Below are 15,526 nucleotides of genomic sequence, written 5' to 3' on the forward strand. Positions count from 1 at the left end.
TGTGATACATCAGAGGAGGTTGCTTCTGCCGTGGATAGCATGACATGTGTCACGTAAGTGTAACTATTACACACATTGTGTTATTAGTGAATAGTAATCTATTGCCTTTGGGTAGAGGGGTGACTTGTTTCTGCCTTGTGTTATTACTGAATAGTAATCTATTGCCTTTGGGTAGAGGGGTGACTTGTTTCCGCCTTGTGTTATTACTGAATAGTAATGTATTGCCTTTGGGTAGAGGGGTGACTTGTTTCTGCCTTGTGTTATTACTGAATAGTAATGTATTGCCTTTGGGTAGAGGGGTGACTTGTTTCTGCCTTGTGTTATTACTGAATAGTAATCTATTGCCTTTGGGTAGAGGGGTGACTTGTTTCTGCCTTGTGTTATTAGTGAATAGTAATGTATTGCCTTTGGGTAGAGGGGTGACTTGTTTCTGCCTTGTGTTATTAGTGAATAGTAATGTATTGCCTTTGGGTAGAGGGGTGACTTGTTTCTGCCTTGTGTTACGGGGAGAGAGCTCCGGATGATATGCTAACCGATGTGGAATATGCAAACGCCTTTCAAGAGAGTGAAGTGTCCCAAGCATCCGAGCCACATTTCAGTAGGCCACAGTGGAACGTTGACTCTTGTCCAGGTTCAATATTTTCTGCTACAACCGATCCCCTTCCCACTATGATACCACCTTCAAGCGCCATCTGTAATGAGGTAACCCAGCCTACAGATGTGGAACTCAGCACCTTCAACGCCTGTATTGGTGACATGGCCCCTCTCGGGTACCCAGACAACTCCATGGCTGCTCTTGAGAGGGTCTGTGGTGAATATGTCTTTCAACAACAACAGCCGGCACAGCCTCTAGAGCCCCAGCAGGTTGAGGTGCATCTGGAAACGTTTCATCAAGTGCCGCAGCAGGAGGCCCGGGTCCTACATCCCCAACAACCAGCATCTCAAGTGCCTGAAACTCCACAGCAGACCGTTGATATACAAGGGTTCAACGTGTGCAAACCCAAGCCAGTGACATCTTTACAGTCGCAAAGGACATTGTTCCCCACACCACCACAATCCGAAGCAGCTGTCACCTATGAAGAATCCGTGCCTGGTCCCAGCCGATATAACCTGTACAGCGACGGGGCTACCGTGTCGTCCATTGCGATGATAATCCCTGTGATGAAACAGTTGATTATATGCGCCACGTGTAAAAAGAAGTTCAACAGAGCGTTCATCTGTAACAACTACTTGATTCAGCTGAACAGGCCCGTGAAATGTGCTTGGGGCTGTGTATTGTGCAGACTGTGTTACAGTGAACAAAGTGGTTGTCGCCTACACAATATATCGTCCACAAGGAGAGAGAGAGAGAGAGAGTGAGAGAGAGAGAGAGAGAGAGAGGGGGGGGGGGATAGAGGAGAGAGAGACTGAGAGAGAGAGGGGGGGGGATAGAGAGAGGGGCGGGGGGGGATAGAGGAGAGAGAGAGAGAGAGAGACAGAGACAGAGAGAGATAAATAGAGAGAGAGATACCACTCTAAGCACCACACCCTTGCCAATTTTCCCTGCTCTGGAGAATGTAGGAGACTGGGATCTGGAACTCAACATAGATGATAAGTTCAAGACTGACAAGGAGGTCAACGTCCATGTGCAGCTGATTATGAATGAGGAGCAATCCTCTGGAGTTGACACCCTGCCAAGAGGTATGTATATTACCATGTGCAGCTGATTATGAATGAGGAGCAATCCTCTGGAGTTGACACCCTGCCAAGAGGTATGTATATTACCATGTGCAGCTGATTATGAATGAGGAGCAATCCTCTGGAGTTGACACCCTGTGAAGAGGTATGTATATTTCCATGTATAGATATATCTGTCTATGTCTATGTTATACTACAATGACGAGCCCTGATCATGTAGCTGGACTGACAGTGTTCTCTTCCCGCGCAGCGTTCAACCATCTCATCACAGTGAATGACACCATGTCCTTCAGGTACTGGGTAAGCGAAGCAATATCAGAAGAGGTGGCCTACAGATATGTCTGCATCCCTCATGTACCTGGGTTCTGGGATCACGTTGTGGTGGGAACCCGTCCCCTTCCCAGAATGAAGAAGCTGATCGGACCTGATGACTCCTTACCGAGATTGTTCAATGTGTCACTTGGGTCCTACAGGTTTCATTGGTGCTGTTTTGTCTTGAAGAAACAGATCATTTTGACTATGTGGTGCACTTTGTTGCCCAGGAGAGGGCAGTCTAAGGTCGTCACAGTTGTTGACAACAAACTGAGAAACCTCACCTCGAGCATAGAGTTTAGAAGAATGGTATTCTATCTTTACATTTACATTTACATTTAAGTCATTTAGCAGACGCTCTTATCCAGAGCGAATTACAAATTGGTGCATTCACCTTATGATATCCAGTGGAACAGCCACTTTACATTAGTGCATCTAAATATTTTAAGGGGGGGGGGGGGGGGGGTTAGAAGGATTACTTTATCCTATCCTAGGTATTCCTTAAAGAGGTGGTGTTTCAGGTGTCTCCGGAAGGTGGTGATTGACTCCGCTGACCTGGCGTCGTGAGGGAGTTTGTTCCACCATTGGGGTGCCAGAGCAGCGAACAGTTTTGACTGGGCTGAGCGGGATCTGTACTTCCTCAGAGGTAGGGAGGCGAGCAGGCCAGAGGTGGATGAACGCAGTGCCCTTGTTTGGGTGTAGGGCCTGATCAGAGCCTGAAGGTACGGAGGTGCCGTTCCCCTCACAGCTCCGTAGGCAAGCACCATGGTCTTGTAGCGGATGCGAGCTTCAACTGGAAGCCAGTGGAGAGAGCGGAGGAGCGGGGTGACGTGAGAGAACTTGGGAAGGTTGAACACCAGACGGGCTGCGGCGTTCTGGATGAGTTGTAGGGGTTTAATAGCACAGGCAGGGAGCCCAGCCAACAGCGAGTTGCAGTAATCCAGACGGGAGATGACAAGTGCCTGGATTAGGACCTGCGCCGCTTCCTGTGTGAGGCAGGGTCGTACTCTGCGAATGTTGTAGAGCATGAACCTACAGGAACGGGCCACCGCCTTGATGTTAGTTGAGAACGACAGGGTGTTGTCCAGGATCACGCCAAGGTTCTTAGCGCTCTGGGAGGAGGACACAATGGAGTTGTCAACCGTGATGGCGAGATCATGGAACGGGCAGTCCTTCCCCGGGAGGAAGAGCAGCTCCGTCTTGCCGAGGTTCAGCTTGAGGTGGTGATCCGTCATCCACACTGATATGTCTGCCAGACATGCAGAGATGCGATTCGCCACCTGGTTATCAGAAGGGGGAAAGGAGAAGATTAATTGTGTGTCGTCTGCATAGCAATGATAGGAGAGACCATGTGAGGTTATGACAGAGCCAAGTGACTTGGTGTATAGCGAGAATAGGAGAGGGCCTAGAACAGAGCCCTGGGGGACACCAGTGGTGAGAACACGTGGTGCGGAGACAGATTCTCGCCGCGCCACCTGGTAGGAGCGACCTGTCAGGTAGGACGCAATCCAAGCGTGGGCCGCGCCGGAGATGCCCAACTCGGAGAGGGTGGAGAGGAGGATCTGATGGTTCACAGTATCAAAGGCAGCCGATAGGTCTAGAAGGATGAGAGCAGAGGAGAGAGAGTTAGCTTTAGCAGTGCGGAGCGCCTCCGTGACACAGAGAAGAGCAGTCTCAGTTGAATGACTAGTCTTGAAACCTGACTGATTTGGATCAAGAAGGTCATTCTGAGAGAGATAGCAGGAGAGCTGGCCAAGGACGGCACGTTCAAGAGTTTTGGAGAGAAAAGAAAGAAGGGATACTGGTCTGTAGTTGTTGACATCGGAGGGATCGAGTGTAGGTTTTTTCAGAAGGGGTGCAACTCTCGCTCTCTTGAAGACGGAAAGGACGTAGCCAGCGGTCAAGGATGAGTTGATGAGCGAGGTGAGGTAAGGGAGAAGGTCTCCGGAAATGGTCTGGAGAAGAGAGGAGGGGATAGGGTCAAGCGGGCAGGTTGTTGGGCGGCCGGCCGTCACAGATTTCATCTGGGGAGAGAGGGGAGAAAGAGGTCAAAGCACAGGGTAGGGCAGTGTGAGCAGAACCAGCGGTGTCGTTTGACTTAGCAAACGAGGATCGGATGTCGTCGACCTTCTTTTCAAAATGGTTGACGAAGTCATCCGCAGAGAGGGAGGAGGGGGGGGGAGGGGGAGGGTGGATTCAGGAGGGAGGAGAAGGTGGCAAAGAGCTTCCTAGGGTTAGAGGCAGATGCTTGGAATTTAGAGTGGTAGAAAGTGGCTTTAGCAGCAGAGACAGAAGAGGAAAATGTAGAGAGGAGGGAGTGAAAGGATGCCAGGTCCACATGGAGGCGAGTTCTCCTCCATTTCCGCTCGGCTGCCCGGAGCCCTGTTCTGTGAGCTCGCAATGAGTCGTCGAGCCACGGAGCAGGAGGGGAGGACCGAGCCGGCCTGGAGGATAGGGGACATAGAGAGTCAAAGGATGCAGAAAGGGAGGAGAGGAGGGTTGAGGAGGCAGAATCAGGAGATAGGTTGGAGAAGGTTTGAGCAGAGGGAAGAGATGATAGGACGGAAGAGGAGAGAGTAGCGGGGGAGAGAGAGCGAAGGTTGGGACGGCGCGATACCATCCGAGTAGGGGCAGAGTGGGAAGTGTTGGATGAGAGCGAGAGGGAAAAGGATACAAGGTAGTGGTCGGAGACTTGGAGGGGAGTTGCAATGAGATTAGTGGAAGACGGTGGGTAGACGTGGGGAGGTTAAAGTCACCCAGAACTGTGAGAGGTGAGCCATCCTCAGGGAAGGAACTTATCAAGGCGTCAAGCTCATTGATGAACTCTCCAAGGGAACCTGGAGGGCGATAAATGATAAGGATGTTAAGCTTGAAAGGGCTGGTAATTGTGACAGCATGGAATTCAAAAGAGGCGATAGACAGATGGGTCAGGGGAGAAGGAGAGAAAGTCCACTTGGGAGAGATGAGGATCCCAGTGCCACCACCCCGCTGACCAGAAGCTCTCGGGGTGTGCGAGAACACGTGGGCAGACGAGGAGAGAGCAGTAGGAGTAGCAGTGTTATCTGTGGTAATCCATGTTTCCGTCAGTGGCAAGAAGTCGAGGGACTGGAGGGAAGCATAGGCTGGGATGAACTCTGCCTTGTTGGCCGCAGATCGGCAGTTCCAGAGGCTGCCGGAGACCTGGAACTCCACGTGGGTCGTGGGCACTGGGACCACCAGGTTAGAATTGCGGCGGCCACGCGGTGTGAAGCATTTGTATGGTCTGTGCAGAGAGGAGAGAACAGGGATAGACAGACACATAGTTGACAGGCTACAGAAGAGGCTACGCTAATGCAAAGGAGATTGGAATGACAAGTGGACTACACGTCTCGAATGTTCAGAAAGTTAAGCTTACGTTGCAAAAATCTTATTGACTAAAATGATTAAAATGATGCAGTACTGCTGGCTGGTGAAGTAGGCTAGCTAGCAGTGGCTGCGTTGTTGACTTTGTTTGAAAGTGTTGCTGGCTAGGTAGCCAGCAAGGTGGTAGGTGGTAGGTGGTTTACAGCTCAGTACGTGTCACCACAAGACAGGCGGCTTAACCTTGTGTTAGATTGTAAACCCAGTGAAGGTGCTACTTTGGTCCATGTCATAGCTTTGTTGGCCTCCAGGATTGGGATGGAAACAGTAACACCTCACCTGGCCCAGCAACGGGCCAAAGATGATAGCAATTACTGTTTCAATGGCAGGAATGCCAATAACATGTTCACATGCCCCTCAGATGGTAATTCAGGAGGTAATTACATCGATATTGTTGAGGATTTTAGCTCCTACCACAACAGTGGCGATGATGTTATTGGTCTCACTCACATGTCCACAACCACAGAGTGTTACAGCCTCCTTTAAAGTAGAGCAATGATGTTTGTATAGTGTTACCTCAGCCTACAAGAGTCTACATGTGGGACCGTGTGGTGACATGAGGCCTAAAGGTTATTTTAGGTCTTGTTTGACAACACACATTTTACTAGTCACATTTATTTATTATGCAGTTTATATATTTTTATTAATCAATTAATTAAACAAGTGCCCCCCTACCTCCTCTCCTCCCCATCTGACAAATAACAAAGTGTCCACAGCAGCAGGCCTCTACACTCATTGAGAGTGGGCTCCTGAATCCCCCTGTGGTTGGCGGTTGCAGTAAAACATAAATATATACTACATACTGTATATTGTTTTATTTCTCCGGGGCCCAGGGGCAATAGCCCAGGTAAGCCAGCCCTTCCTATGTCAGAAAATAGCCAAGGCCTATTCACCTTATTCCTATGTGTTTCTGGATCAATCAATACAATTTCTGAATCCTTAAAATGTACATGTTGGTGTCTTGAAGTTTCCTATGACCTATAGGCCGAGGGAAATGCATTCATTTTGCAATGTATTAGCCTATTTCTTAGGTCTATAGAATATTTACTCCACAACTGAAATATCAACATCAGTCATGTCGATTGTATAGGATTCCAGCGCCTTGACAGATGCACACACACCACTGTGGTGACACGTCCCCTATATGACTATCTCTGTCCCCACGTTGTGATTCCCCTCCCCCACTCCACTTTACCGCGCAGAGCCAGAGAGGGAAAATCACTTTCATCTGGAGAAGCTCGTCCGGTAACACGGGGCGGCCCATCTGCAGGTCCCCGCTGTTCCTAAAAGAAAGGTGAGCAATATCATATTTTCAAGAATTGAAATGATATGGAAAGTTATTTTCATGCTGTAGTACAATTCCACCACCATAAATCGTTGTATTGGTTTATGAACTATGTTAGCCTAGTTAGCTTGTTTGTTGCTAGTGCTAATGTTCGCTCACTATCTAGCTAATGCACTAGTGAGCCAATTTTGTTGACATTTGGGCGGGTAGCTTGATTAGTTAACATAACTGTTGATAAAGAGACTGATATTTTATGGCTATTTCAGTCAATTCTATCAGTGTGGTTATAAGTAACATGCATAGACAGCTAAATGGGACACGTGATCCCCATAGATGAACTTGAGACGGTAGCAGTTTGATAACATTAGATGGTGTTAGTTTAGCGAGCTAAAGTTGGCTGGCTGGAAACCAGGTGTTGTGCACCCCACCTTGCATCTCATAGCAGAGTGGAAGAGGGAAAGTCACATATGGAATTTTTTACTGCTTCTAACGTGCTTGTTTTGTAGTCATCTAACAAACATACATTATGTCTCTTATAAATTGTAGGTTAAGCCATGAATGTTGATTGTCTGACAGCCTTGGTATAGTTAAGCAGTAAAGCACAAGGAAAGGTTGAGGACTGTTCTTACGTAAGAGGCAACGCGGAGTGCCTGCCTGGTTACAGCCCTTAACCTTGGTATATTGGCCATATACCACAAACCCCCGAGGTGCCTTATTTCTTAAATATACCACAGTTTCAGCCAATCAACATCCAGGACCCAAACTACCCAGTTTATAATGTCTGCTTTATTCCACAGATTAAGGATTTGAGTTGGCCTGACGGAGAGATCTTCCAGGCGACTCCGGCCCATGGAGGATGCAGAGCATCACATCAGATCAAACATTGATAAACCAGTACTTTACCAGCGTTTTATCAATATCTTTAAAGGTAAGGTGAAGATTGAATATATTTCTGACAGTCCTAAATATGACAGCTATGAATTAGATGAATCAGATGTACATTTTAGAGGTTAGTGGGAAACAGTGAATTGGGATATATGGGCACAGTCACCCAGGAAAAAAGGTTTAAAGGAATAGCCATGTCTTTGTATTATGGTCATAGGATTCTTAAAGGTCCACTACAGTCACACGATGCTCCATCTGAAATCTCCTTCCACCTGAAAAGGCCCACCTTGAAAACCAATCATTGGTTTAGAAGACAGAGTAAGAGTGACAACTGAATCTAGCCTCTTGAAAGACAGAGCAGCGCATCCCCCTCCCTAAACCCCCTGCTGCACACCTGCACCTCATTTTGATTGGCAGTGATATGTGTGAGATCACTTTTAGACAGTGTGAGGTCATTTTATGAGAACAGTTGTTTTTGGAGAAGCTTGGCAAGTTGAATGGGGTGATCATGTGACCGGAGTGGACCTCCAGACAGTGATTATTCTCTGTAATAATTGACAAGCACAATGCAATATCTCCTAATGTTTGTATTTTGTGTCTGCTAAGGACGGGGAGTTTTTGCCACTGAATTCATATCCAAAGGAGACTTTGTTGTGGAGTACCGAGGTGAACTGCTTACACAACAGGAGGGCGAGGTCCGAGCTGATCAGTACAATGATTCTGCAAAGGTGTTTCTTTTCGATTTCCAATGGAAAGGAAGAACATGGTGGTAAGTAGGATTGATGAGAACAAAATAAACATATTAATGCCTTTTGAGATCTAAAAAAAGCAACAACATTCAAATGGAGACAGACATTTAAATGGTTGGTGGCACAATATGCACTGTAGGCCTATCTCAGGCCCAGATACTAATTTGACCTTGTCCCTGACCTAAACAGTAAGGAACAATATTAGTCTTCAAACCAACTGGTTCGCTATCAGAGCATCTGCACTCCTTTTTTAAACAACGCGTTAGGGACTTTTCTGCCCCTTTTCTGAAATAGAAACCCTGTGCTGCAATATCTTCATTAAACTGTGACATGTTATGTTTCTATGCAGCATTGATGCATCTGAAGAAGAGAGGATGGATGGGGCCATGTATCGCGAGATCTTGGCCAACAACCTCCTTCCCTCAGTAAGAGCATTGAAGATGGGTCGTGGCTGGTTCTTCCAGCATGACAACGACCCGAAACACACAGCCAGGGCAACTAAGGAGTGGCTCCGTAAGAAGCATCTCAAGGTCCTGGAGTGGCCTAGCCAGTCTCCAGACCTGAACCCAATAGGAATAAGGCTGTTTCTAGTGGGTTTAGGGTTACAATCAGCATTAGAATACAATGACTTACACAAACAATACAACTAAAGAATAATGTGGGTGTTAGAATCAGCATTAGAATACAATGACTTACACAAACAATACAACTAAAGAATAATGTGGGTGTAGATTGTGTGTGTTAGTGTCACAGACTGTGTCTGTGTGCCATTTCACAGTCCCTAATGTGCCATGAGATGTGGTTTTATACATTTTTTGAAAGATCAGTTACTTCAAAAAAGTACTGCCAATCGGAGCTGCTAACAGGGGTACAAGGGTCTGTCTGCCCGCCTATTGGCTCTTTCGCCGCAGATAGACCACACTGCCTGAACATGCTTTGGCTAAACTCAGCTGTGACTTAAAAAACAATGGACTCAGCTATGACTATCATAAACTTTATCCGATCAACATTTATCCTTCAACATGGCTCGTTTCGTAGTCTGCTGAGCATCATGATCTACTTTTACATAATGATGTTAGGTAGCTAAGTAAGGGTAGGCCTAATGCTCTCTGCAATTGCAACAATGCAAATTTTGCAACAATGCAAATTATTTACTTAAAAATCATACAATGTGATTTTCAGGATTTTTGTTTTAGATTCCGTCTCTCACAGTTGAAGTGTACCTATGATAAAAATTACAGACCTCTACATGCTTTGTAAGTAGGAAAACCTGCAAAATCGGCAGTGTATCAAATACTTGTTCTCCCCACTGTATGTTGTTTTGTGCTCGGCCACATAATTACATTACCCGACCTACCCCCGTAAATCAACTTGTCGTCCTTAGCAGACACAAAAATACAAACATTAGGAGTTATTGTATTGTGCTAGTCAATTATTACATAGAACAATCATTTTTTGGAGACCCTGTCCTGCTATCAGCCTGTGATGTGTGTGTTGTAAAGTGCCTTGCTGATGGGCACAACGGCAGTAGGTAGTATACGGTGATATTGAAGCCCGGTGGGTTACCGGCTTCAATATCCCTGTGTACTACCTACTGCTGTTTTGCCTTTGAGCAAGGGACTTCCCCCCTAAGTGCTCTGCTCTGCCACAGCCCCTGTTCTGCTCCCAGTCTGTGACCAACAGGCAAAATAGTCACAGACATCTCTGCACTAAGAGACTGTTTTTGTAGAAACTGACAAACCCCTGGATGCTGAAACATAATCAACATTTTTAAAACACTGAAAAATCCCCTCAAATCAAAAAACGTGATCTAATGCATTGTATACATCTGGGGACCTACTGTATAAGAAAGTACACAGGAAATGCCTGGTGTAGCGTTTAGTTTTGAACATCCTATTCTGGTCAGATGCAGGACTGAACTTTTCAGGAGAAGAGCAAATCCCTCATGAGTTGGGCTACTAAATGAGCCCACAAGAGCCTAACTACTGAGTTCTTATTGATAATGTTTTTATTTAATATATTTGAATGTATTGCATATTTAGTTAACTTTTGATGTATGTAACAAGTGCACTGCATTCCAGTGCAATTGATGTTCGACTATAAATGTGTATTTGTGAAAGTGAAATAGTAAATGTGAAGATAGAAACTCATATTGATCTTTAGTAAAGTTCTTACCATAGGTTTTGGGCTGGATGACACATCCGTTTTGATGACTTGAATTAAGTGAACCAAGACAACAATTAGACATCAATTACATCTTAGTAGTTAAGAGACACTGTCTGCATCAGAACATATTGCATGACAGGGTAATGAATTGCTCATCATCCCGGCTCTTCCAAGATGGGTGGTAATTTCATCTAGCATCTTAATAAAAATAGTTCCTCTCCTGTGTTTAATGAAGATGGGTGGTAATTTCATCTAGCATCTTAATAAAAATAGTTCCTCTCCTGTGTTTAATGAAGATGGGTGGTAATTTCATCTAGCATCTTAATAAAGAGAGTTCCTCTCCTGTGTTTAATGAAGATGGGTGGTAATTTCATCTAGCATCTTAATAAAGAGAGTTCCTCTCCTGTGTTTAATGAAGATGGGTGGTAATTTCATCTAGCATCTTAATAAAGAGAGTTCCTCTCCTGTGTTTAATGAAGATGGGTGGTAATTTCATCTAGCATCTTAATAAAGAGAGTTCCTCACCTGTGTTTAATGAAGATGGGTGGTAATTTCATATAGCATCTTAATAAAGAGAGTTCCTCTCCTGTGTTTAATGAAGATGGGTGGTAATTTCATCTAGCATCTTAATAAAGAGAGTTCCTCTCCTGTGTTTAATGAAGATGGGTGGTAATTTCATCTAGCATCTTAATAAAGAGAGTTCCTCACCTGTGTTTAATGAAGATGGGTGGTAATTTCATCTAGCATCTTAATAAAGAGAGTTCCTCACCTGTGTTTAATGAAGATGGGTGGTAATTTCATCTAGCATCTTAATAAAGAGAGTTCCTCTCCTGTGTTTAATGAAGATGGGTGGTAATTTCATCTAGCATCTTAATAAAGAGAGTTCCTCACCTGTGTTTAATGAAGATGGGTGGTAATTTCATCTAGCATCTTAATAAAGAGAGTTCCTCTCCTGTGTTTAATGAAGATGGGTGGTAATTTCATCTAGCATCTTAATAAAGAGAGTTCCTCTCCTGTGTTTAATGAAGATATTGCAGCACAGGGTTTCTATTTCAGAAAAGGGGCAGAAAAGTCCCTAACGCGTTGTTTAACAAAGGAGTGCAGATGCTCTGATAGCAGTTGGTCTGAAGACTATTATTTTTCCTCACTGTTTAGGTCACGGACAAGGTCAAATTAGGATCTGGGCCTCAGATAGGCCAACAGTGCATATTGTGCCACCAACCATTAAAATGTCTGTCTCCATTTGAATGTTGTTGCTTTTTTAAGATCTCAAAAGGCAGTAATATGTTTTTTGTTCTCATCAATCCTACTTACCACCATGTTCTTCCTTTCCATTGGAACATCGAAAAGAAACACCTTTTCAGAATCATTGTACTGATCAGCTCGGACCTCACCCTCCTGTTGTGTAAGCAGTTAATCTCTGATCTGAATCAGGAAACTAAGAGTTGGTTTAAACAGATCTGAATAAGGAAACTAAGAGTTGGTTTAAACAGATCTGAATCAGGAAACTAAGAGTTGGTTTGAACAGATCTGAATCAGGAAACTAAGAGTTTGTTTAACCTCTAACGAGCCTCTACCCCGGGTCCGGGAGCACCCCCCACCCCCCCACACACTGATTAGCATAGCTAGCATAGCTTCACAAGTAGATAGTAGCATCTAAATATCATTAAATCACAAGTCCAAGACACCAGATGAAAGATACAGATCTTGTGAATAAAGCCACCATTTCAGATTTTTAAAATGTTTTACAGGGAAGACAAAATATGTAAATCTATTAGCTAAACACGTTAGCAAAATACACCACTATTCTAACTCCATCAGTTTCTTACTCCTTCAGGTGCTATCACCAATTCGGCTCAACTAAGATATTGATATCCACTAACCAAGAAAAAACCTCTTCAGATGACAGTCTGATAACATATTCATGGTATAGGATAGTTTTTGTTAGAAAAAAGTGCATATTTCAGGTAGAAATCACAGTTTACAATTGCACCGACCATCACAAATCGACTAGAATTACTAGATAGAGCAACGTGTATGACCAATTTACTCATCATAAAACATTTCATAAAAATAGACAAAGCATAGCAATGGAAAGACCCAGTTCTTGTGATTTCAGACCATATTTCAGATTTTCTAAGCGTTTTTCAGCGAAAAGACAAAAAATCGATAAGTTAGCATACCACATGTGCAAACGTTACCAGAGCATCGATTCCAGCCAAAGAGCGCTATAACGTAATCACCGCCAAAATATATTAATTTTTTCACTAACCTTCTCAGAATTCTTCCGATGACACTCCTGTAACATCATTTTACAATATACATATACAGTTTGTTCGAAAAGGTGCATATTTAGCCATACAAAACCGTGGTTACACAATAAAAATACTAGGAAATCAAGCCTCAATATGTCTGACGTCATCTATCAGAGTGATCTAGTTTAATTGAAAGCTAATCATATACTTGACTAAAAAATACAGGGTTGACAGGAATCGAAAGACAAATTAGTTCTTAATGCAACCGCTGACTTACATTTTTAAAATTATCCTTACTTTTCAATACAGGGTTGGCCAAGTGACGCGATAACAAACAAAATGGCGAAATATGCGTTTAAAATATTTCGACAGAACAACGATTTATCATATTAAATATTGCTTACTTTGAGCTGTTCTTCCATCAGATTCTTGGGCAATGTATCCTTTCTATGTTGTAATCTTCTTTTGGTCGATAGATGTCCTCTGTCCTTGGAAATATCCACTAACGATCGAACGGGACCACAAAACGTGTCCAAAGTTTCAGAGTGCACAACAAAGAAATTCCTCAAAATCGCACTAAACGGATATAAATTGCTATAAAACGGTTCAAATTAACTACATTATGATGTTTTTAACAACTATAACGACTGAAAACATGACCGGAGAAATATTGCTGGTTAGACAACGATTTGGAATGAGGCAAGTCCGATGTCCTTCACGCTTCAGGCGCGCGACGAGAAAGGGCGGTACCTATACGTTTTGTACTTTTATAATGGCTGTGATTGTGCAATCGATTCCATTCAAAACGTGATGACGTACAGACACCCAGAGGAAGACGTAGGCAGTGTCGGTTTCTTCATAGCATTCACTGTCGCCTTAAAAACAGACTCCAGATCAGGGGTAAAAATTTCTGAAATCTGACCCCTGTCATGAAAAGTGCTGTAGATATTGTTCTGTACCACTCAGAGACAAAATTCCAACGCTTATAGAAACTAGAAAGTGTTTTCTATCCAATAATAACAATAATATGCATATTGTACGATCAAGAATTTAGCACGAGGCAGTTTAATTTGGAGACCCAAATATGCTAATGCGGAACAGCACCCCCTATAGTTCCAAGAGGTTAACCACTCGAGTGTTGCTTTAGCAGTCTCAAAATCTCTGGAAGTCTGAAACAGGTTTCCCTCAAGAATTTCCCTGTATTTAGCGCCATCCATCATTCCTTCAATTCTAACCAGTTTCCCAGTCCCTGCCGATGAAAAACATCCCCACAGCATGATGCTGCCACCACCATGCTTCACTGTGGGGATGGTGTTCTCGGGGTGATGAGAGGTGTTGGGTTTGCGTCAGACATAGAGTTTCCCTTGATGGCCAAAAAGCTCAATAAACTCTTAGTTTCCTGATTCAGATCTGTTTAAACCAACTCTTAGTTTCCTGATTCAGATCTGTTTAAACCAACTCTTAGTTTCCTGATTCAGATCTGTTTAAACCATCTCTTAGTTTCCTGATTCAGATCTGTTCAAACCATCTCTTAGTTTCCTGATTCAGATCTGATTAAACCAACTCTTAGTGTCCTGATTAAGATCTGTTTAAACCAACTCTTAGTGTCCTGATTCAGATCTGTTTAAACCAACTCTTAGTTTCCTGATTCAGATCTGTTTAAACCAACTCTTAGTTTCCTGATTCAGATCTGTTTAAACCAACTCTTAGTGTCCTGATTCAGATCTGTTCAAACCAACTCTTAGTTTCCTGATTCAGATCTGTTTAAACCAACTCTTAGTGTCCTGATTCAGATCTGTTCAAACCAACTCTTAGTTTCCTGATTCAGATCTGTTTAAACCAACTCTTAGTTTCCTGATTCAGATCTGTTTAAACCAACTCTTAGTGTTATTATTCATGATTTATTTATGATTTGTATTAATCAAGGCATAATCAGGATTAATTTAGTATTGTTTAGAAACGTGTTATCTACTCCCTTAGACGGAAAATTACTCCAGTCATCATCCACAGTTCAGTTACTATTGGGCCAAACACAACCCAAAACACAACCAAAACACAACCAAAACACAACCCAAAACACAACCAAAACAAACTGCAAATGCAACCAATGAGTTTGGAACCAAATACTACACTTTTGAATACTTTAATACACTATAAGTTAATTGATCAGAATATTTACGACTTCAAATTATCAAAGTATGGGGGGACTAGATACATAAAGTGCTTTCATTTCTAAATGGTGAAACATATATGTATTAAAATATCCTCAAATAAAAGGTGACATTATATACTGTCACCTCATATGAAACACTTGATCTGAAATCCAAAATGTTGGAGTATAGAGCCACATTTAAAATGTTAGCTTCACTGTCAAAATTAATATGGTGTGGACTGTATACTCAATACAATCTAAATCTGATACCTCACTGCCTGTCTTTTGACTGATACTGCTTTTTAAACTGGTCTGATGAGTCTACTCAAATATTTGTACTTTATATGTTTCTCTCTGCAAGCAATACTTTGATAATTTGTCATTTCTAATATTGATACATTAATTGATGAATAGATATGGCAGGTTTCAAGACACTGATATATCTGAATATGTTAAAAAATATATACTTCCACTATTTTCACCACCAAAGAATATCAGTGTGATTTTAATGTGATTTGACTCTTTGCAGGCTGTCAGGCTGTCTAGTCACAGAGGAAGGCTGTGCTTCTCTGGTCTCAGCTCTGGAGTCAAACCCCTCACACCTGAGAGAGCTGGACCTGAGCTACAATCACCCAGGAGACTCAGG

General features: G+C 43.4%; 2 protein-coding genes across 5 annotated transcripts in view; both read left to right on the plus strand.

The window, feature by feature from the left end:
* Positions 1–15,526, plus strand: part of LOC139583688 (NLR family CARD domain-containing protein 3-like) — a 672,088-nt gene that overhangs the window by 269,692 nt on the left and 386,870 nt on the right. The gene's annotated exons all lie outside the window — the stretch shown is intronic.
* LOC139567509 (histone-lysine N-methyltransferase set-1-like) lies at positions 6,064–9,057 on the plus strand. 2 transcript variants are annotated; one of them, XM_071388873.1, is made up of 4 exons: positions 6,064–6,682; positions 7,471–7,601; positions 8,165–8,327; positions 8,657–9,056. In XM_071388873.1, the coding sequence occupies exons 2-4, from the start codon at positions 7,523–7,525 to the stop codon at positions 8,955–8,957; spliced, it is 543 nt and encodes a 180-aa protein (XP_071244974.1). In that variant the 5' UTR covers positions 6,064–6,682; positions 7,471–7,522; the 3' UTR covers positions 8,958–9,056. The 2 variants fall into 2 exon arrangements, with proteins under 2 accessions (XP_071244974.1, XP_071245052.1); XM_071388951.1 differs by lacking the exon at positions 6,064–6,682 and having other exon boundaries at positions 6,691–7,601; positions 8,657–9,057.

This window comes from Salvelinus alpinus, chromosome 1 (assembly GCF_045679555.1).
Source record: "Salvelinus alpinus chromosome 1, SLU_Salpinus.1, whole genome shotgun sequence".
Lineage (NCBI taxonomy): Eukaryota > Metazoa > Chordata > Actinopteri > Salmoniformes > Salmonidae > Salvelinus > Salvelinus alpinus.

What these genes read in the sequence shown, in the direction of transcription:
- LOC139567509 (XM_071388873.1), top strand. Translation starts at nt 7,523, where the DNA reads ATGGAGGATGCAGAGCATCACATCAGATCAAACATTGATAAACCAGTA. An exon ending in TTTTATCAATATCTTTAAAG is followed by an intron (nt 7,602 to 8,164) that starts GTAAGGTGAAGA and finishes GTGTCTGCTAAG; the next exon opens with GACGGGGAGTTTTTGCCACT. An exon ending in TGGAAAGGAAGAACATGGTG is followed by an intron (nt 8,328 to 8,656) that starts GTAAGTAGGATT and finishes GTTTCTATGCAG; the next exon opens with CATTGATGCATCTGAAGAAG.